Source organism: Corylus avellana, chromosome 6 (assembly GCF_965113065.1).
Source record: "Corylus avellana chromosome 6, dhCorAvel1.hap1.2, whole genome shotgun sequence".
Lineage (NCBI taxonomy): Eukaryota > Viridiplantae > Streptophyta > Magnoliopsida > Fagales > Betulaceae > Corylus > Corylus avellana.
In genome coordinates, this window is record NC_142495.1 from 3,983,139 (window position 1) to 4,004,086 (window position 20,948).

At 37.5% G+C, this 20,948-nt stretch overlaps 2 protein-coding genes across 7 annotated transcripts; one reads left to right on the forward strand and one right to left on the reverse strand.

The window, feature by feature from the left end:
• The first annotated feature begins 4,890 nt into the window (after window positions 1-4,890).
• LOC132187110 (alpha/beta-Hydrolases superfamily protein) lies at window positions 4,891-10,672 on the forward strand. Of its 5 annotated transcripts, XM_059601289.2 has the most exons (7): window positions 4,891-5,023; window positions 5,145-5,199; window positions 6,112-6,822; window positions 7,431-7,489; window positions 8,062-8,190; window positions 9,378-9,513; window positions 10,140-10,672. In XM_059601289.2, exons 3-7 carry the CDS (start codon window positions 6,118-6,120, stop codon window positions 10,449-10,451), a joined length of 1,341 nt encoding a protein of 446 aa, XP_059457272.1. In that variant the 5' UTR covers window positions 4,891-5,023; window positions 5,145-5,199; window positions 6,112-6,117; the 3' UTR covers window positions 10,452-10,672. The 5 variants fall into 5 exon arrangements, with proteins under 5 accessions (XP_059457272.1, XP_059457271.1, XP_059457269.1 ...); XM_059601288.2 differs by lacking the exon at window positions 5,145-5,199; XM_059601286.1 differs by lacking the exon at window positions 4,891-5,023 and having other exon boundaries at window positions 5,057-5,793.
• A 1,132-nt stretch (window positions 10,673-11,804) lies between these two features.
• BAM7 (beta-amylase 7) lies at window positions 11,805-20,590 on the reverse strand. 2 transcript variants are annotated; one of them, XM_059601513.2, is made up of 11 exons: window positions 20,120-20,590; window positions 18,331-18,985; window positions 16,802-17,089; window positions 16,264-16,341; window positions 15,876-16,079; window positions 15,262-15,456; window positions 14,616-14,780; window positions 13,392-13,652; window positions 12,780-13,010; window positions 12,357-12,576; window positions 11,805-11,895 (listed from the first exon to the last, which is right to left on the reverse strand). In XM_059601513.2, exons 2-11 carry the CDS (start codon window positions 18,766-18,768, stop codon window positions 11,867-11,869), a joined length of 2,109 nt encoding a protein of 702 aa, XP_059457496.1. In that variant the 5' UTR covers window positions 18,769-18,985; window positions 20,120-20,590; the 3' UTR covers window positions 11,805-11,866. The 2 variants fall into 2 exon arrangements, with proteins under 2 accessions (XP_059457496.1, XP_059457498.1); XM_059601515.2 differs by having other exon boundaries at window positions 12,792-13,010; window positions 20,120-20,587.
• Window positions 20,591-20,948: the final 358 nt, after the last annotated feature.

Here is a 20,948-nt window from a genome sequence, read left to right on the forward strand (position 1 = left end):
TGTGCGGAAGTGTTGTGTCTCGCTGAAATTGAAGGGTAGTATGGACATTTAGGCACGTTTATCCTAGGGCTGTTAGATCATTCACATTTGGGGTGGCTAGTCACCGAGATCGCCTACGAGCCACCCAACGGCCATTGCCAAACCGTCACCGGCCCACCACCAACTACTGGGGATCGAACAACAACATCAAAAGGGTAAACACCTTAACAATAAAGCTTAAACGGAAAATGCAGCAAGGATACAAAGAATAGTTCAAAATGACCAAATATAAGGAATGATCCAAAATGACTAAACAGTAGGTAATGATTTCATCCATGATATTAGAGAAACCATAAACAAGCCTGGCCTTTTCCTGGACCGCATAAGGCAGTACTAAAATGCATAAAGATTTAGTGAAGAGACTAATGCGGTAAAGGTAACAATCATTGTTAAATGAATGTTGCAAGGACGGCACTGCAAAGAACTGTTTAAGAACGACCACCAACATCCAAAAACTCTCCCACAATATCAAATCACTTCAGTACAGGGAAATTGTAACCCACATTAAATATGAAATATAGCAAGACCAAACATAAAGTACATAAAATACATGAAAATAACGGAAAGACAACAACAGAAAAAACAACCACACAAAGCTGCTGAACTAGAGGAGGAGTGGCGAATGATTTGGTGGCACGTGGTTGGAGGATCGAGGGTCGGCTGGTGGCGGGGAGGAGTTGGGGAGCCGCTGAGGACGATGGATAGGCGCGTTTGGAGGCAAGATCGATAGGGAAGAGTAGATCGGGCTTTGAAAAAACTCAATCTGTAACACCCGATCCCATATTGGGAAGATGAGAAGAAGCCCACATATAGTGGATGGTTTATAGAGATAGTCATGGGTGCTAAGTCTCACATTGCCTAGTTACTAGGTGAAACTAGGCTTTATAATGAATTATAGGGAAACTCTAAATTGACTAGTCCTTTTGGAGTAATAGCGCAGATGTGGCTAGCGCTTTTCCCTGGGTCGTTGCAAGTGGCATCAGAGCCACTTAGTAACGCCAGGTCATGTGGTACTAGAGCACTGCATGACGTGGACATGATGAGGACGTCAGGAGTTTAAGAGATGGAGTTTGTAACACCCCGATACCATATTGGGAAAATGAGAAGAAGTTCACATATAGTAGATGGTTTATAGAGATAGTCATAGGTGTTAAGTCCCACATTGCCTAGTTACTAGGTGAAACTGAACTTTATAATGAATTATAGGAAAACTTTAAATTGACTAGTCCTTTTGGAGTAATAGCGCAGATGTGGCTAGCGCTTTTCCCTGAGTCGTTACACAATCTATATCCCAAACGACGACTAGGAGCGGCGGCGAGGGCTAAGAACAATGGCTGCAACACTTGAATGATTGTGAACGACAGAAGGCATGGCTGAATGGCGATGGTACTAAGAGAGAATTTAGTATGTATTCATCTATTTCTTCCTTAACCCTAGCCCTCTCAGTTCTCATAGTTTGTCTCTCTCTTTCTCTCTCTCCCCTCGCTCTCTACACACACATATAGAACACGCATCTCACTATCTCATCAAACTAGACAAGTTTGAAGAGAAAGGCCAATTTTTGGAACATGTATTATGATTCTTTGTCCATTTTTAGCCCAAACCAATCTTCCTTTTTTTACTCTTCAGCAACAAACCCACCATAACCATTATCATTTTATCTCCTTCATTCTCTTCTTTACCCTCTCACTCTAACTGTCTACCAGCCGCCATTGCCTATTGACTTGGTGGCGGTCGAGATTGCTTTTATCGAAATAAAGTCGGTGAAATTACTGACATTGCCAACTTTTATCATAGCGTAAAAGCGAATACCCTGTACCATTATCGATTTGGCTGATATCCAGCCCTATTCAAATCGAGCATGTAACAAAAAATTGCTAAAAAATATTATCATCCGGCTAGTCACTTTGACCAAGGAATTGACAAATGATTGCAATCATAGGCAAAATTTACTAAGCATTGTAGCTCAATAATGCATTAAAAATCAATATGATTATATCTCCTCGTTGTGAATAGTGTAAATACATAAATAAAATAATATTTTAAACGAAATAGTGAAAGTTAATAGTTAAAATGACACTTTTGAGAAGTTGATAACTAAAATAGAGAGAGAGAAAAAAAAAGAAAAAAAGTGTTGTTTAACTAAATTTTAACTAAGGGGAAACTTCATAAAGCCCCCCTGAACTTTCAGCCTTTTTGAAAAATCCCCCCTGAATTTCCAAAACTCTCACTTAGGCCCCTTGAACTTTGATTTTCTCTCACTTTGCACCATTTTAACATTAAAGTCAAACAATTTGACTTTTTATACCCATTTTACCCTTCCCTAAAACTAAGTCGTTTTATGTCCTAAAACTACAACACCTACCCAGCCCAAAACGACGTCGTTTTAGGTATTAATTTTTTTAAAAAAGCAAAAAAAAAAAAGAAAAAAAAAAGGGGAAATCGGGCAGCCACCCCCTTGGCCAAAATGGGGTGGCCGGACCACCCCATTTTTGGCCAAGGGGGTGGATAAAAAAAAGGGGGGATGGGGTGCATTTGGGGGTGGCTGGACCACCCCCAAGGGGCTGGGGGTGGTTTCGGCCACCCCAAATGCACCCATCCCACCCCCCCCCCCCCCCCCCCCCCCGGCCACCTTTTTTTTTTTGGGCCTTTTGGGGGTGGCCGGACCACCCCCATGGCCAAGGGGGTGGTCCGGCCACCCCCAGACAGGCCAGGGGGTGGCTTCAACCACCCCGATTTTCTTTTTCTTTTTCTTTTTTTTTTTTTATAAAAAAAAAAAATATTGCTTTTCCTTTTTTTTTTTTTTTTTTTTTTTTTTTTTTTAATATTATGCTAAAAAACGACGTCGTTTTGGGTTGGGTGGTGAAGTAGTTTTGAAGTCCAAAACGACGTAGTTTAATGTTAAAATGGTCCAAAGTGAGAGAAAACCAAAGTTCAGGGGGCCTAAGTGAGAGTTTTGAAAATTCAATGAGGGTTTTTCAAATCGGCTTGAAGTTCATGGGGGTTTTCTGAAGTTTCCCCTTTAACTAAATATTTGCTATACACATTTTCACATTTTCAAGTGCACATGTTACGTCGTGACACTACAAATTTTATGAAAAACTTCACTTTACACATATGAACTACTACGCATTTTGAGAAAACCCAAAAAAATTCAAAAACTCTCAATTTACACCCATAAACTTTCAGTTTCAATCAATTTATCTCCTCCATTAGTTTTAGCCGTCAACTTCTAACGGAAATGCCTAAAAAAACCAAATTACCCTTCGATTTTCTTTTTTTTTTTTAATTTTAATTTGAAATTAAAGGTAAATTTGAAAATTTTAAAAAACTAAGGAGTATAAAAGTCATTTAATCACTTTTAATATTTTAAATATGATGGAGGGGGTCAATTGAATGAAATTAAAAGTTCATAAGGTTAAATTGAGAGTTTTTGAAATTTAGGAGTCTAAAGTAAAGTTTTCCCAAAATGTTAATTATGGGAAAAATATAAAAAAAATCCCCCAAACTACTAGCCGTTTTCGATTTAGCCCTCTAATGTTCCAAAAGTGATAAAGTACCCCCCCAAACTACCAAACTATTGCATTTTGACCACTCCGTTAGTCAAAACCATCAGTTTGGACGGAAACTGCAAAATGACATCGTTTTGTTATGGGTAAGTTACTACAATGCCCTTTTATGAAAAAAAAAAAAAAAAATAGGAAAAATATAAAAAAGCCCCCCAAACTATTAGCCGTTTTCATTTTAGCCCCTAAATGTTCAAAAAGTGATAAAGAAGCCCCCCAACAAAATGATGTCGTTTTGAATTTTCGTCCAAATTGACGGTTTTGACTAACAGAGTGGCTAAAATGCAATAGTTTGGTAGTTTGGGGGGCTACTTTATCACTTTTGAAACATTATGGGGCTAAATCGAAAACGGTTGGTAGTTTAGGAGGCTTTTTTATATTTTTTCCTTTTTATTTTATTTTATTTTATTTTTATTCTTGGAACAAACGACAACCATATTTTAAAGGGCTAACTTCACTTTAGACCTTGAATTACAACACGATTTGATAAGCTTCCCAAACTTCAAAACCTCTCAATTTGAATCACTGAATTTTCAATTACAATTAATTTGAACCCCTAAATCAGACGTTAAAAGTTAAAAGTGAGACAATAATGTTTATACTTTTGACTTTTTTGACAAAATTTCTAATTAAAAAAAAAAAAAAGGTTCACTAGCCTTGTGACCTGTGGGTCAGCCCAGACCCAGTTGTGGGTTTGCTAACCCACGTTGGGTCTCTGGCCAAGACCCAGCATGGGCCACAGCCAAACCTGCGGGTCTTTTTTTCTTTTTCTTTTTCTTTTTTTTTTTAAATGAAAATCATGGATATTTTGGTTTTTTTAGGTATTGCTTTTAGAAGTTAACTGCTAAATCTGATGTAGGAGTTTAAATTGACTGCAATTGAAAGTTTATGGGTTTAAATTGACAGGTTTTAAAGTTTGGGAGAACTTATCAAATCGCATAGTAATTCAGAGGTTTAAAGTGAAGTTACTCTATTTTAGAATGAGTAATTTTAAGGACCATATTTTTATCCTTTTTTATCTTTCTAAAGTTGATGTAACTTTTAAAATCACCATTTAATTTTAGATGAATCATAGTTAAATTTTAATTCAATAATAATTTTAAAAATCATATCAATTTTAAAAATATAAAAAAAATATAAAAAGATGTCCTAACCTTACTCTTTTAGAATAGTTGATACATCGATCGGCATAAAGGCACCAACCATACCTACCAGGCTACCATACAGTACAGGTACAGACGTACAGCCCCAGCAGTAGGTATTAGACTGTGGGGCTACTGCATGAATTGGGCAACCATATACCGTTCGATTAGAATTTCGAGTCCATGAATCCATGATGATGCGTAACGAGTGGGAATCTAAGCATTTGAGAAGGTAGATTCTTGGAGCAACCCGAAGGAAATGGGGTTGACTTGCAGGTATTGCACAACTTGACAACTCCGTCTTCCTTATTCCTCTTTCATATTTCAGCTTCCCTTCAATCCCATCTATCTTTTCCGTTTGTTTTTATTTAAGATACTCTATTTTCTTTTTCTTCAGCTCAATTTGCATCAACTACTCCGTCACATAAACGACAACCACTATGACCCTTTAAGTAATCTAGCTTTTTCCTATTCAAAGCGCCTCCAATAGCTTTGTTATTGTGTAGGAATTTCCAATTTGATTGTCAAAAAGAGCAATTTACTGCTGCTTTTTCATTGGTTTGCGATAATGTTATAATGGGTCCAAGCAATTATGCCTGCGCGCAACTTTAGCCGCTGATCCTCACGGATTTTGTTCCTGAAAACCCTAGGAGTATTAGACCGGAGTCATTGTTTTGAAGTTCCAGAATTTGGGTATTCTTCAATTTCGATTTTTCGCAAGTGGGTTTGATCCATGTTGGTTAGAGTTGTATTCTTTTGCTGAAACTCAATCCCGTTCATCTTACAGATTCCCACAAACGGCTTCAAATTTTCAGTGTCGTGTTAAGTGGCACATGCACTTTGGGCTTCATGTATCTGTATCTTGTTATTTAATTAGCTCAGCTTTCATCTTATAAAGAAGTATTCTGCCGTTGGAATTATCTTTGTTTTATCAGTTTAATCTGTTGCAAACTCAAGTTTGTCTTTCATCCCGGAAGAAAAAGGAAAAAAGGCTCAAGTTTGTCATTGAGTGGCTCATTTGAAGGTCCTCAGCTATAGTTTTCCATGTATAGCTCGCCATACTGGTTCATATGTTTTGTTTGTTCAACTAATATCGTAAACTATTTTTGTTGATTTAGGTGCTTTTACCTTGATCCCGGATACTTCTATTTAGAAATCTAATATTTTTCACTCATCTTTCAAATTCTGTTGTTTTATCCATATTCATTTTACATTTTCAAGAGCGTGATGTTTTCATCTCTCTCTGTCTGTTATTTATAATGTATATCTATATCCACACACATACACACCTATATATGTATTTCCGTCATTACGTACACATGGAGTCATGTTTCTTGATGTCTGTTAACATGCTTGCTATATAGGCGTCTATGTCAATAGCCTGTGGCATTCCCATCCTCGAGGGTGTGTACTGTCTGGCTTGTGCTCGCTGGTTGTGGCAGAAATGCCTCTACACTGCAGGCCATGAAAGTGAAAACTGGGGCCTAGCCACCGGTGAAGAATTTGAGCCTGTTCCTCGCCTTTGTCGCCTCATCTTAGCTAACTATGAAGATGATATTCGTGATCCGCTTTGGGCTCCACCTGGAGGTTACAGAATTAATCCTGACTGGGTAGTCTTACGTAAAAATTATGAAGAAACTGTTGGCCATGTTACTCCTTATATGATCTACCTTGATCAAGATAATGCTGATATAGTACTGGCAGTTAGTGGACTCAATTTGGCGAAGCAAAATGATTATGCGGTTTTACTTGATAACAAACTGGGGCAGACAAAATTTGGTGGTGGTTATGTCCACAATGGGCTATTAAAGGCAGCAGGATGGCTTTTCGATGCAGAGTGTGAGGTTTTGAGGGAAATGGTCGAGAGGAATCCAAATTATACCCTGACATTCGCTGGTCATTCCCTAGGAGCTGGGGTGGTAGCACTGTTGACATTGGTCGCAGTTCAGAATCGGGGAAAATTGGGAAACATTGAGAGAAAGAGGATCCGATGCTATGCTATAGCTCCTCCTCGGTGTATGTCACTGAATTTGGCAGTCAGATATGCAGATATTATCAGTTCTGTTGTACTTCAGGTATAGTCATCACCTTCCATTGTTTCATTGTAGATTTGTGTGCCTTGCCATCCATAATTTGGTTACTATCAACCTACTTATATTGGAATAGTAAGTGTAATTTTTTCATTGGACTGAGTTTAGTTGCATGTGTCATCTTAATAATAATTTAGTCAAAGTGATTTATGGTAATGTTTATCATATTGTTCATCATATAATAATTTTATATATACAATCAAACTTTAAAATGGTACAAAGGCTAAAGTACTTGTATAAATCTTCTGTCAAGACAAACTTTTTACAACCAGAGCATCATAGAATAATAAATTCATAAATTCTTATAATTATATAACTGATTTGCTAGAGATGGATATCATGTGATGGGTGAAATATTAGAAGAGCAAAGCATCTTTTGAAAAGAACATGTCATTAAGTTGATGACCAAGTTTGTCGCCATTAGCTAGGTGGATTTTCAAAGATAAGGTGGATTTGTTCATTAAGGGGTTTAAATGTCATTAAAAGGTTACTTTGTTTTCCAGCATTACGTTTTGATCAATATTCATGTCCTTTACGTGTATGGATGATTGTATGTGCTGATGTTTTTAATGTGAGTTATCTTAATGAACCAGGATGATTTCTTACCTCGGACAACCACTGCCCTGGAAGATGTATTCAAATCACTTATCTGGTAAAAAATAGTATGTCATAGTCACCTTAATTTTGCTTGGTAGTTCCTAGGATGCATGATTCAAAGTTTTCTCAAGCACATGTAAAAGCTAACAGTGTGCGGGGAACTTTAGGAAAGAACGACTTCTATGGTTTTTGGAAGGTTTTATTATATCATATACATGGATGTCCTTCCAAAGGAATCTTTTTTTTTTTTGTTGGGTTGGAGGGGGGGGGGGGGGGGGGTGGTGAAGGTGAGGGAGAAAACCGTCGATTTCAAAATGGGGGCGGGGGAGAAAGTCATATATAATTCTTTCAAAATCTGGTTCTATATTTGCATCTGCATGAAAATTGGAAGCCATTCTTTTTTGTGGTCTGTTCCCAACCACCAAAAATGTGTATCCCTCTTTATTTCTCTGAACAATTACTGCTCCAGTCCCTGTCAGGGGCTTCTTGAGGGAAGCCTGAATAATTGTTAGAAATGAATGCTTTCATAAACATGCATTTAGTCTGTCACTAATATCATTTTCCCATACAATTCAGAGTGTACAATCCGGGTAAGATTCTAAAGTTGGGTTTTCTTCATTTGGACAGCTTGCCATGCTTACTGTGCCTAATGTGCTTGAAGGATACATGCACACTGGAGGAGAAGATGCTTAAAGATCCAAGACGGCTCTATGCACCTGGTCGGCTCTATCACATTGTCGAACGGAAGCCCTTAAGGTATATAAGGTTCATATTGAGCACTAAATTCCCTAACATGCGCTCAGTTAAGAAGAGGCACTGGCTTGATGTTTGAATATCCTTTACTGAAAGAGGCAACCAACTAACTCATAGGTGATGTGGGGGATTTATATAGAGGAGGCTTAACTTTACTAGGTATAGAGCAACTTAAAAGGTAGTGAGAGGAGAGTGTAAGAGTTTAATTTTTAATTTTTTTATATAAGAGTATGTGGAAGAGACTGGTGAGTGTTGTTGAGGAGGCATATGTAGCCGCTTTCTTTATCTAGAATTGTTTGGCCAATGTGGCACATGCAGGGGCCTTACTCCTGGCAGATTGCTCCTGTTTACAGGCACTCTTTAGGCATTTTCCCATCAGACTGTCTGGGCATCATCTTTGGAGACAACAAAATACTTCCCTCTCTCTCTCTCTCTCTTCTCTGATTCTTTTGGGGTAGGTGGGGTAACCTGGTAGGCTGGAGTCTGGACTTTGGCTTCACCAAAGGTGGCCTGTGCCACCTGACAATCACTTTCAGGAGCTTCTACCATCTGCTTTAGTCATCAAGAGTCTCTGAAACCCATCCCGTACACTGATGCTGGAATCACTGTGGATTTGCAGCTGTTGAGTACTGAGCTCAAATAGAGCCCCTGAGGACCAATTCTCATGGTAGCCATGGTGTAAATTATGGGGTGCTTTTGTTCGACAGTCTTACATGCGATACAGTGATGCCTAAACCTTCTGCCTAGTTAGGGAAAGTAACCCAGTTGCGTTTTAACCTCTGCTGCAATGACAAGCTCGCCTGTTTCACATGCTGAATTTATTTTGGAACTTGTCTGAGAGAATTGGGCTATCTTTGTTGTCATTCCTTATGAATTAAGAGATTAATGTGGTAAATGAAAGGGGAGATTGAAATATTAGAATCACCAAAAAGACAAATTTTTTGAAAATGTTGAGAAATGACTAGAGTGAGAGGCATATTAGTCATAATAATAATAATTGGTTCTTTGGAGTTATTTTAAGGTTTAGTATCTTAAAATTCTTTTAGAGCATTTATGAAATGATGTCCAATATTTTTATAAACTTTGTTTGTAAAATGGTATATGTGTTATATCCATGCCTTTCAGGTGGGATCATTTGAAGTATGGCACTAGTTTGGTGCTTTATGCACAATTTATTTTCCATGTTGCAGGTTAGGAAGATTTCCACCAGTTGTGAGGACGGCTGTACCTGTGGATGGGAGGTTTGAGCACATAGTTCTTTCTTGCAATGCAACTTCTGACCACGCTATCATTTGGATAGAGAGAGAATCACAAAGGGCTCTTGATGTAAGTTATTGGCAATAGAAAAAACTTTAATATTACAGTTTTCTGCCGCCATCCCCACTGCCGTTTCTGTTTAAAACTAGGATGGAAATTCCACTTCGGAAATTCCACTGAAGTGAAAGAGATGGCGATTATTTTATAATAAAAAAAAAAAAAATTGTGGAAAGTACATAATTCCATACAGATAACTCACACAATTGAGCTATTTTCTTAGGCACCTAAGCATCCATGGGATTACCCTACAAGCTTCCATAACCATCCAGGATCCACCCCGCTTTTCCCTTCTATGTTTTGATGATACTATGCTTAATTCCTACATCAAAGCTTTAGAGATGAAATATTAGCCATTGGATAGGTTGCATTTGGAAAACCGCCTGCAAGCAATTTATTCTATTTGCTTTCTCCATAGTATTTCAACTAATTAAATCATTTTCCAGGATTTCAACATTTCTCCTTGTTGTCTAAAATCTAACTGCCTCTCTCTTATAAATGAGAATCCAGTGTCTTCACAGTAAAGCTTTAGTGGCCATGTATGTGTAAATACCACTAGTGGTTTAAATGGTTGAACATTGAAAGCTTATTTTCCAACATTTCCAGTGGTTTTGAAACATTATGCATCTTGAATTCAGTTAATGCTGGAGAACGATAAGATTATGGAGATTCCGGTAAAGCAGAGGATGGAGCGTCATGAGTCTCTTGCTCGAGAACATAGCCAGGAATACAAGGCAGCGCTTCAGAGAGCCGTTGCTTTGGATATCCCTCAGGCATACTCTCCATCTGAATATGGAACATTCCAGGAAATGGAAGGCGAGAATTCTGGCAGATCAAGTGAGGATATCTCATCCGTGTCATTCAAGAGAAGGAAGGAAAGCTGGGATGGATTTGTAGGGCGTCTATTTGACGTGGATGAGTCTGGTCAAATGGTGTTCAAAAAGCCATAGACGATCAAAAGAATTTCACATTGTAACTTAGCCAACAAGTCATTCTTTGATTCATGTCAAGCACCCTTTGATAGGGCTATGTGTACATGTATGTCCAGCTTCGATCAAATGTAAAAATAATTTAAATATTCAATGATTCTTTTACTCCTCCAAGGGACATGAAGATTTGTACATGTATGTTATTAGCCAAAGCAAATATACATGTTACATTTTGGTTCTAATTTATTAAATGTCAACCATAATATATATTAAGCATATTACCATCTCTTTTATATGGTTTTCTTCAAATAATAAATAAGAAAATTATATGAGTCAATAAATGAATGATATGTATTTTTTTTTTTAAAAAAATTTATATAAAACATGGAATGAAACATTTATGTACCACTCAGCAGTCAGCTCCATAGATGAAACTAAAAAACATAAAAGTGGCAGTACCAATCAAACCTTAAAAAGGAATGTGACTAGAACTAGAAAACCAACAAAATAAATAAGCACTTTTGGTAAATGATCGCATTGGAAACCTTAAAAAATGTAAAGCAGTAGCGATTTTCGCCTGTGCGCCTGTGGCGAAGTGAAAAGCAAAAGCGAGCATCCTAAGCGTCTTCAAAAGGATGTCATGGGTTTATGCAGTTTGATTAAGGGCATTTTGTCCGTATGGCTTTGATTGCTTTGTACTTTTCCCAAGTCTTAATTGGTTGGGTATGTGATTTAAAAGAAAAAAACCCAACTGAAGGGAATTAATTATCATTATTTGTGGGTGTTCTTTTTTTATTTATTTATTTATTTTTTTATGGGAATTAAAACGAAACCAAATTTGAACTATGGTTATCATCATCATATTCAGGCAGGTTAAGAAGCACAAATTCAGAGGATAAAGATGCAAAATGGAGGAGATTCTCATTTCCCTAATCACCACCACCTTCTATGTCACATTTCTTAAGCTCAAGCAGCAGCATTCTATACATCTTAAAAACTTCTAATGAAATAGAAAGCACAAGCTGTATCTGCCAATTGATATATGACTATGTAGTTGGGTTAATAAACATCACCTGTGCTATGTAGCACATTATGACCACAACAAAATATTTTCACCAAGCTACTCTAGGTGAACCCTTAGGGTGGAACAATAATTTAATACACTGACGAAGATTCTGCTTCATGCATTCAAAAGGATAATGCTAAATCTAGGTATAAATTACTTTTACATATTGGCTGTGCTTTGATTAAAAAATAGCCCGACCTAGTTGTCAATTACCTAGTATAGATAATAGCAACTAAAAATACTATTCCCCTAACCTGCAACACAGTAACCCCCAACACTTTTTTTTTTTGGTGGGGGGGGGGGGGGGGGGGGGGGGGGGGGGTGTGGAGAGATAAATAATACACATCCTGGAGAGACTTCTGTCATCCCACTATACCTGGAGATCAAGAACTGCTTCCCCTGCAAGACAAATTCAGTATAGCAATTGTGTGAAGCTATCCTGATACATAAATTGTATCGATGCAGACGTATGAACTCACTAATGGGCTTGTGACTAATCTAAATTCCATTATACCAAACTGCTCATAGAGACTTATGCTTATGTTCTGTAAAAGATTATAAATTACTTAGATCATGCAGAAGTTTTACAGACATTGAAAAGCAAGTCTGTCTATTATTTTAGATTGCATTGAACTGATTCAGTAAGAATTTCAATGCTGATGACAGACAATCAAGGGAAGCCATTTCATTGGACTAACCACCTTTTTAAATGATCTCAATCTCAAGGCATATATACTGATTGGTTATCAGTAAAACCCAAGCTGAAGTAAAAAAATCCCTATTCCTGGGCAAACAAAGGGATTGATACCCTCCCTACCAAATGGGTATAAATGCAAGTCAACATTTGAAGAAGAGTGTACCGTGCATTCTCTTGACAAAGCGTTCAAATTCCATGAAGTTTTGACTTTCCATAAGAAGTGGACTAAGCCGAAGGTAGGTAAAAGACAAAAAATGCCTCCCATCTAGATCATTCATGGGCTTGGCGTTATCTAATAGCTTGTTGTAGCCTACTCTGTCATGACAAGGAAGTGCATTTTCACTAGCAATTGGTATGCCAACATCCCATGCAGCATTCAGCACCTGAAATAGACAATTAGGATGTTCACTGCTAAACATTTCAAAAATAAATCTGCAGACTTGAATCTAAGCAATCATCTGCAAAATATTTCTCCAAACTCGCCACAAGAGACATACAGAGGCTCTAGTAATATATTCCAGCTTTCCCCAATGTAATAGCAAACTTAAATTAAGGAAATAACAGAGGTCATCAAGATGTTTCATACAGTGATGCTTACTTGCCAGACTAAACCCTCAGGATCTGCCAGTGCCTCTGAGAAGTCCCCATGCTGGTCTAACATTTGTACCTCAGCACAAGTGAAATTTAAAGCAGCTCCATGCTTCTTTATCATTGCTGCAATTGTAGCATAACCATCACGATTGCAAGAGTTATAGAACCCAGCAGTTAATTCAGCAGCATGATTGGCTGTCTTGTACCACCAGTGAATACTTGGTAGCTGCTCAACAATTAAAATATAGCAAACAGTCTAAAACAAGCCATAAATAGTAAAACAAAAATTTAAGGTTCCAAAAATTAGGATTTAGATGAACTTACTGAATTAAGCCATAACTAGTAAAACAACTTCCATAACTCAATATTTATAGTGAAGATGAATGCACATAGCATTTTATATTTGTGATAATCTAAATTAAATTGACCAAATGTTATGACTCAGTTTACCATGAACTGGGTCAGCAACAAGGCAATTAGGTAATTCTCCTTGAAAGCAGGGTGAAAACAGTAAAAAACAAGAATGAAGGTGAAAGCAGTTTTCAATCTTCATTACAAAAATTGCATCTTTCCTGTAAAATAAGAAGAATCTTCAAAGCTAACTCACCTTTGCAGCAATACGGTTCCGTTCAAAAGCTAACTTTGCCAGATAAAGCACTCGATCACCATGATCAACTAAAACCTGAGAATACCATTTAAGGAAGAACCTTCCATAGTAGCCATCATAATCACCTCCATCACAAAAGAAACCCGTTTCATGAGGCCGGGAATTATAGGAACCGGCATTATCTGGTCCTCTTGCCCATAAGGAGTGTCCCCTAGCTTCTGCGGCCTTCCTCAGACTTCTCAACAAATACCGGTCATAACACTGCAAAATAAAGAAAAATAATTATAATAACACTCGGACAAGAACTAAAAACATGACTTGTGTAAAGAGACAATGGCAACAATAGGTTGAGATGATTAGCACACTGTGAGCAATACTATTATCATGTTTTTTATATAAAAAAAAAATCTCTTATTTTCCAGCTATTACTAAAGAGTATACTAAAACCACGCTTTTATACCATCACAATCTCACCCTACTGACGTGGTAGTGCCAATCAACTATTGAATCAACCATTGTCAAAAAAATAAAAAATAAAAAAATTCGAAGGGCTGACCGACATTGTCAAGTCAACATGGTGGGATAGTGATGGGAGAACAGTGTGGTTTCTAACATTACTTGTGACTAAAATTATCTTGTAAGGTAATTTCTTCAAGTTAAAGGGCAGTCATTTAAAACAAACATTGTTTACATGTTTTGACAAGACTTGTTAAATCACAACTTTTTTCTAAAAGTTTAAATAGATAGGAATTGGTGATTAATTATCTAATTAAAATTCCAACAAAACTACCTATATGGAACTCCATTTCTCTACAAAGCGGCTGCCTTAGTTCAAAGTAACACATGGTTTTTCTTTTTACAAGAAGATAACTTGTTCTTCATAAGCACTCTCAGAAAATAACATTTGTTTAAGGGAAAACCAATGTCAGCTAAAGAAGAGATTTTTCAAACTAATATTTACATTGCCCCACAAGACTAAAGTCATTGTTTCTCAAAGTCATCTTTATTGCTATTACTATTACTATTACTATTATCATGTCTATCAGTATTATAATTATTATTAACCCTTTGAAAGATGAATACCATACAAGGCACAAGATATATCAAAGTAATCATGTGTATGCCAAAGAGTACAAGGAGCCACTTGCGAAGATATACCTGCTACTTCTGCCAAAATGGCAGACATATCTGTTGAAATATACACACAAAATCATTCAGAAGTACCTGGAATTCACCAATGCCAGGATATCTCCAACCATGCTTTACAGGACAAGATGGGTAACGTAGCTCCCCACATGGTCCTAGTCCAACTTCAATCATGGAAATGGTGTCATCCTCAAAGAACTCATTAAATTCTACCCGGAAGCTTCTCATGTAATCAAAGTAAACCTACACCATTTACCAAAAAAACCAATAAAACTTCTACACTTGAGATTATAATTTGCATGGCATAAAGAGGAAATAACACTCCCATCAAGAATTCCTTTGAGTAAAAGCACCAAGGTTGTATCAGAGCTAGGTTTAGAATGTTGAAGAATGTGCAGCGGAACTCAGGAGCATCTTTCGCTTCAATGAGCCTGGCACTTGAATGAGGACCTATATTAGCTTGTGTAGCTTTAATTTGTACTTTTTTTTTCTTTGCTCATTTTCGGTGGTGTAAATCTTGTTGTGGGTGCTTACATCCCGTGTATTGGTATGCTCTGTTTTGTATGTTCTGGCTAGGTTCCTTTGTCTTTGTACAGTTTTTTGATATTCGCATGTACACAAGAAAAATAGAATTTAATGTTCTCAGTCATTCACCAAGTTTTATACCCCAATCACACACCAGAACACAAACCAAGTAGCTTGACTGTTATACAAAATGGAATACCTCAATAGCAGTCCGTCCCCTTAAAACCCGTTCCTTGTCTATTCCCCACGAGAGACATTCAGGATTCCGTCTTCCCTCTTTATCAGTGAAAAATATGTCAGGATTGCTTCGACCAATTTCTGCCACCCAATGGGGCAATGGAATACAAACATCATCACCTACATTGCCCCCACATTCATGAAATGACATCACGACCTGAAACAATGGCAATCATACATTTGAGGTTTAGACGCAGATGAATCTTCAGAAGAATTAACAAAATCAAGAATTGACAAATCATTAACTGCATGTCCCGTATCAACTTTAACTGTTTTACATAACACCAATAACAACACCTCAAGACCTTAGTCTAGTCAACTAAAAACATGAACCCAGCTTTTGGCTGGACATTAACATTCTATGATTCACGGTTATCTGACTTGGGTTGTACATGGTCATCATCATTGTCAAATTCTGTCTTCCATGAACATCTTCAGAGCAACATCTGCACCGAATTAACCCAAACCCACACCAGTCTCCCCCACTAAAAGAGTGAATGCCACCATACTTTGAATTAATAACACGCCTGAGAGCAGCATTAGTGGGTGTATTACATATCTTCATATGAAACGCACCTGTAGCTTAAACTTAAGCTCACGCACCATCTGAAAGAGCCTCTTGTAACCATTCCAGTTATACTCCTGAGGAACATGTGCCTCTACTATTCCCCACCAGCAATCAACCTTGACACCATCAATATTAACTGATTTCAAAACTCTTAGCTGCTTTAGTAGACCATCTGGATCGACTAGCTCGCACTTCATATTAATGACACCCAACTGCATCAAAAATGTAATCCACAATAACAGAACTTACAGAAGTAATAGAAATTTGTATCTAGCAGTTATGTTTACCTCAATAGCAGCATATACACAGTATATATAGAGTAGAAATGTGAGATGTTGAAGAAAAGATAAACAAACGACCAATCTACAGTAACAGGAGTAGAAATAAACAACTTACCGGTAGCATCACATAAACCGGAACATTAGAGGTTCCAGCAAAATCGCGTTCAAGTAACTTTTGGGGCTGGTCAAGAATCTACAACAAGAACAGAAGAATGTTAAAAAAATTGATTACAAAACAAAAAAAAGAAAAGATAGATTGACATCCAAAAGACATGAAACTAAAAGCTGCAATTATTAGTAATATTGCAGGGTCATGGTGGAAGCAAGAACATGAGATGTGATACAAATGGTTTTCTGTGCTTCATCTTGCCATGAAAGGGTAGCATGTTTCCAGTGTTCGAGATCTGGTACACTATGCAGACATGGGATGATACAAAACGATCAAATTACAAGTAATATTGCAGAATCATGCTGGATGAGAACATGAGCATGTGCAGCATATGAGTTGCTTCGTACATGATCTTGCAATTAAAAGTGCCATACATCTTAGGTTCAACTTTTGAGACGACATCTTTTTTATAGGTAAATATGATAGCATATCAATGGATGGATATCTGAAACCATATAAGCTGCAAACAATTTGGACCTAGTACCTGCTTGTCACCAACTGCATTCATGGAGCTACCAACAAGAGGATGGCTCTCAGTATGTTCTCCACCATCTCCCACCAAGGGTGAAGTTTGAGATCGGACACTGGAAGATAGATCATAAGTTGATGAACCAGGCATATAAATGCTTTTCATACGACCTGCGTTGTATTCCACTGAGCTCTGGTAGCCAGAAGTAACTCCTCTAAGGGAAGCAGGTGGAGATTGTTGTGACACCATATGGGAAGATGATGAAGTCACCACAGCAGGAGTGCCACCCGCAGGCCTTTGGGCCTGTCAAAGTTGAAGAGAAAACATTCCCAATTTTGGGGTTTCTGAAGTTCGTTAGAAGACGTGACATATAAGATGATCCTCAACAACTATATTATGCAGGCAGAGAGCTTACATACATCCCCTCTACCTAAAAAAAAAAAAAAAAAACCTACCACTGGGATTGTAAATTTGTAATGTCCCCCTTTTGTGAAAAATGACAAAAATACCCTTAATAAAAAATTTAGAAAAAAATGAGAAAGGCAAAAAATTCAGGAAAAAAAAAAAGAAAAAGAAAAGACATTCAGGATAAATGATTTTTTTTTCTTTCATTTTTTTTTAAAAATTTTTTATGTGAGGTATGTTTGTCATTTTTTGTGCAAAAAGAGGACATTTCAATACCAATGATAATTTTGGAGGGGGGGGAGACATTGCAAATTATTTTGTAATTAGAGGGGGGTAAATGCACTTTTCCCTAACAGTCAAATGTAATAGAACCTTATGGTAAAAATCATCTAACTATCTATGATAAAATACTTCTCGGATGCTACTGAAAATACAGGGACTTTCCTCATATTCTCAAAACTCTCTCGCACCTCCCTTATGTTCGAATGTAACATAAACTCAAGTCCGATATCAATGGTAAGGACAACAAATAATGATACTTTTAAAATGAAGTAATATTTCAGAAATATCCTTACTTTTGTTTCTATACCCGCTACTCCCACTCATATATATATATATATATATATATATAAGTAATTCAATTTCATTAAAAGCACTGAGGGGCGCAACCCTAGCACACAAGAAGTCTCATGTTATATTTTATTTTTTCAAAATAAAGCATAGTCCCAATCTTTTTGAGTAAAAAATGACAAGAACTGGTTCGTCAATTATATGACACGGACTAAAGTGTGGATTCAAAAAATATAGGGGAGGTCTGTGTAATTTTACCTATATGCAGGGAAGGTTCGAGTATTTTACCCTAATATCTTATATTAAAGTTGATCATGCAAGGCTCTAACATTAAAAGTATTAACTACTCAATTAAGAAGCTAGCTTCTGACAACCTCATGCAAGATATGGGCAGATAAGACAAATGATGAGCATGAATACAGCGTCTTTACCAAGTGAACTAAAAAGAAAAAGTACACATGACGCATTTTAATAATCTTTTAAATTGTTTTTAAACATAACTAAAGTTTGTACAGTTTGTACAATCTTTCAAACCACAAAAAGATAATTTTCTCTTGAGATATAAGTACCTGAGATCTTGAAGGAAATGTGGTTCCATCTGGAAGAACAACCCAACCAGCTTCCCTTGCCAGAGCCGAAATTACATCATTGATATCAGCCCGAACTCTAAGATTATAGTTACCATGCCTCCGAAGCCCAGCCAAGATCCTTGCAGTAATCGCCCTCCTATGCCGCTCTCTTAGCTTGGTTCTCTCTTTCTCTTCCAGTGGCCTACACCTCCGAGTGCTTCCACCTGGGGTGCTCACTAGCTCTTGTTGGTGGTGTTGTTGAAACTGGCTATTACTACTACTGGTTGCCATCCCTCCAACCCCTACCATCACCGGTGCAGCAATATGTTTTTGTCCATTTTCTTCATCGTCATCATCCTCTTCTTTTACATCCATCTCCATATCTTCGTCATCGTCTTCTTCACTTGTTCCAATCAATTTATGCAGCTCAGTTGCCATAAACTCCTCCACCAATTCTCTATCCCCCACCAGAATATATATTAATATTTCTACTACAAACCCTCCATTGCTGCTCAAGTTTTCACATTATTGATGAAATAACTGACATAGTTCAAAACTGCAGCAAAATAATCTGGACTTCGTGCCAGGCAGATTCTGAAGTTTTCTGGCAACAACCGGGAACTTCAGAAATCATATCTCAGACTACAAAAGAAAACTACAAAAAGATAAAAAGAAGTCTCAGTTTCAGCAAAAAGTTGATCCAGAAAATCTTTTAGACATAAGCCTCATAGTTCTGATAAAGAATACAAATTTCATAATGTTACATTATTAAGGAATCAGGAAGATAGAATTTCATTCATATAACCATGGAAAGAAATATGACATAAAGATGTTGCATTCTTATCTTTTCCCATCGGTTAAACAAACAAGAGAAGGGTAAAGATCAGCTTTTTAAAAATACGGTATCACCCACAGAGCTTTTTAAAGCACATACAAAAACCCTTACCAAGTATTTTACTTGATATTCCACTCTCCCCTCCAAAAAAAAAAAAAAAAAAAACTGTTCATTTTACATTTAAATTAATCAGCTTTTGCTGAAAAACATTTTCCCCGGAAAACCTTGGGCGAAATGATTTGGGAAAATATCTTTTCATCCTGAAGTTCAGGCCCTGGACAAACAGGACAGAACAAAAACCTCCAAAACCTATTTCCAGCGTAACTCTGACGCAAAAACCTTCACTTCACACTTCAAAAAGCCCGTAACTATCCATTCTCGGGCAACAATTTTGAACTTTAAAATAACTAATATCTCACAATAACCAAAACAAAAATACCAACAAACAAAGAAAATGACCTCTTTGCCTACATAAAAAACTCGTCTCTGAAGATCAAATCTCAACAAAAATTTCATTATCTTTCATGAGTAAGTAATTAAGAAGGCCAAAAAAAAAAAAACCACCCACTTAACTGAGTAACGACAATATAACTTCAAAAGTCGAGCTTTTCCTTGGAATTTCTTCAAATTAGGAACAGCGAAAGAGGACATTACACTCGAAGTATTGTATTATCCACTCTTCCCACCAGTTTCTCAGCAATGGAACGGGGTATAAGCTCAATTTTCTTACTATAAATTGCCATAAAGCCCAAAATTTTGAAAAAAAAGTTTGCTACCAACAAAAACAAAAAGGAATAAAAAAAAGAAAAAAAAAAGTTATCTCTTTACACCTTAAATTAATTATCTTTTAACCGGAAAGAGATTTCCCCAAAACTTTCGCCGGAAATGCTTTTTCCAGGAAAGTTTTTCGCCGAAACAAATAGTCAGAGAAAAGTTTTAAGATATCACAATTACCTTCTTATGTCAACGTGAAAACGGATAATCAATTTCCATCCAAGAAATGATGCTACAAGCAGCCTCTAATTCTCCAATTCCTCCAAGAATTCCACCTTGTAGTCCTCAATCAGAGCTCAAACAACGCTCTCTTCCAGATCCACGTTCTTCACTCCAAATACTAAAATTAATCAGAATTCGGCGACTAGAAAGCCGAAACTCCGGCGACCGGCGTCCGGCGCGGTGTCACGGCGAGCCACCGGATAACCGTCGAGAGCGGAACCGAAGGAGGCGACGAGAAAGGCGTGGGATTCTCCGGCGAGCACAGTGGTGAAGTCCGGCCGGTGAGAGAGAGAGAGAGAGAGAGAGAGCGTGAGAAAGCGTGCGAGCATGCGAGGCCTGGGGTTTCGCGCGTGTGTGCGCAGAGGCGAGCGTGTCTCGGTGCGAGTGTGTGAGGTTAGGGTTTGGCACGAACGAGGCGTGTGTATAGGGGAGGGAAAGCGGGTGTACGGACGTGCGAGTGGCACGCGTCGCACGTGGGAGGTGCACGAGATTCGGGTGCTGCCTAGCTACAAGGCGGGATGGGGATGATCACGTGACCTTGATTCGTGCCGAGGCTTTTATACAAACTTTGTCACGGCTTTTGCATTGGGTTTCAAGTACATCTCCTGAATTGCGTGGTTCTTTTAACACCCATTGAAATCGTATGTTCATTGTTGATTGATCCAAATTTCAGCAATTCCCACAAATCCTAGCATATTTAGGGCAATTTTATGGTGTTCTTAAAGTCTAATAAATATACTTTAATTAATTAAATAGTTTAAGTATTGTTGTCTCAAATCAATATTTA

Coding starts and splice junctions, on each gene's coding strand:
- LOC132187110 (XM_059601289.2), top strand. CDS start 6,118: ATGTCAATAGCCTGTGGCATTCCCATCCTCGAGGGTGTGTACTGTCTG. Junction 7,490..8,061: donor GTATTCAAATCACTTATCTG/GTAAAAAATAGT, acceptor TCATTTGGACAG/CTTGCCATGCTTACTGTGCC. Junction 9,514..10,139: donor AATCACAAAGGGCTCTTGAT/GTAAGTTATTGG, acceptor TCTTGAATTCAG/TTAATGCTGGAGAACGATAA.
- BAM7 (XM_059601513.2), bottom strand. CDS start 18,768: ATGGCAACTGAGCTGCATAAATTGATTGGAACAAGTGAAGAAGACGAT. Junction 16,342..16,801: donor ATGCAGTTGGTGACAAGCAG/GTACTAGGTCCA, acceptor TTCTTGTTGTAG/ATTCTTGACCAGCCCCAAAA. Junction 13,653..14,615: donor CTGGCATTGGTGAATTCCAG/GTACTTCTGAAT, acceptor TTTATTTTGCAG/TGTTATGACCGGTATTTGTT.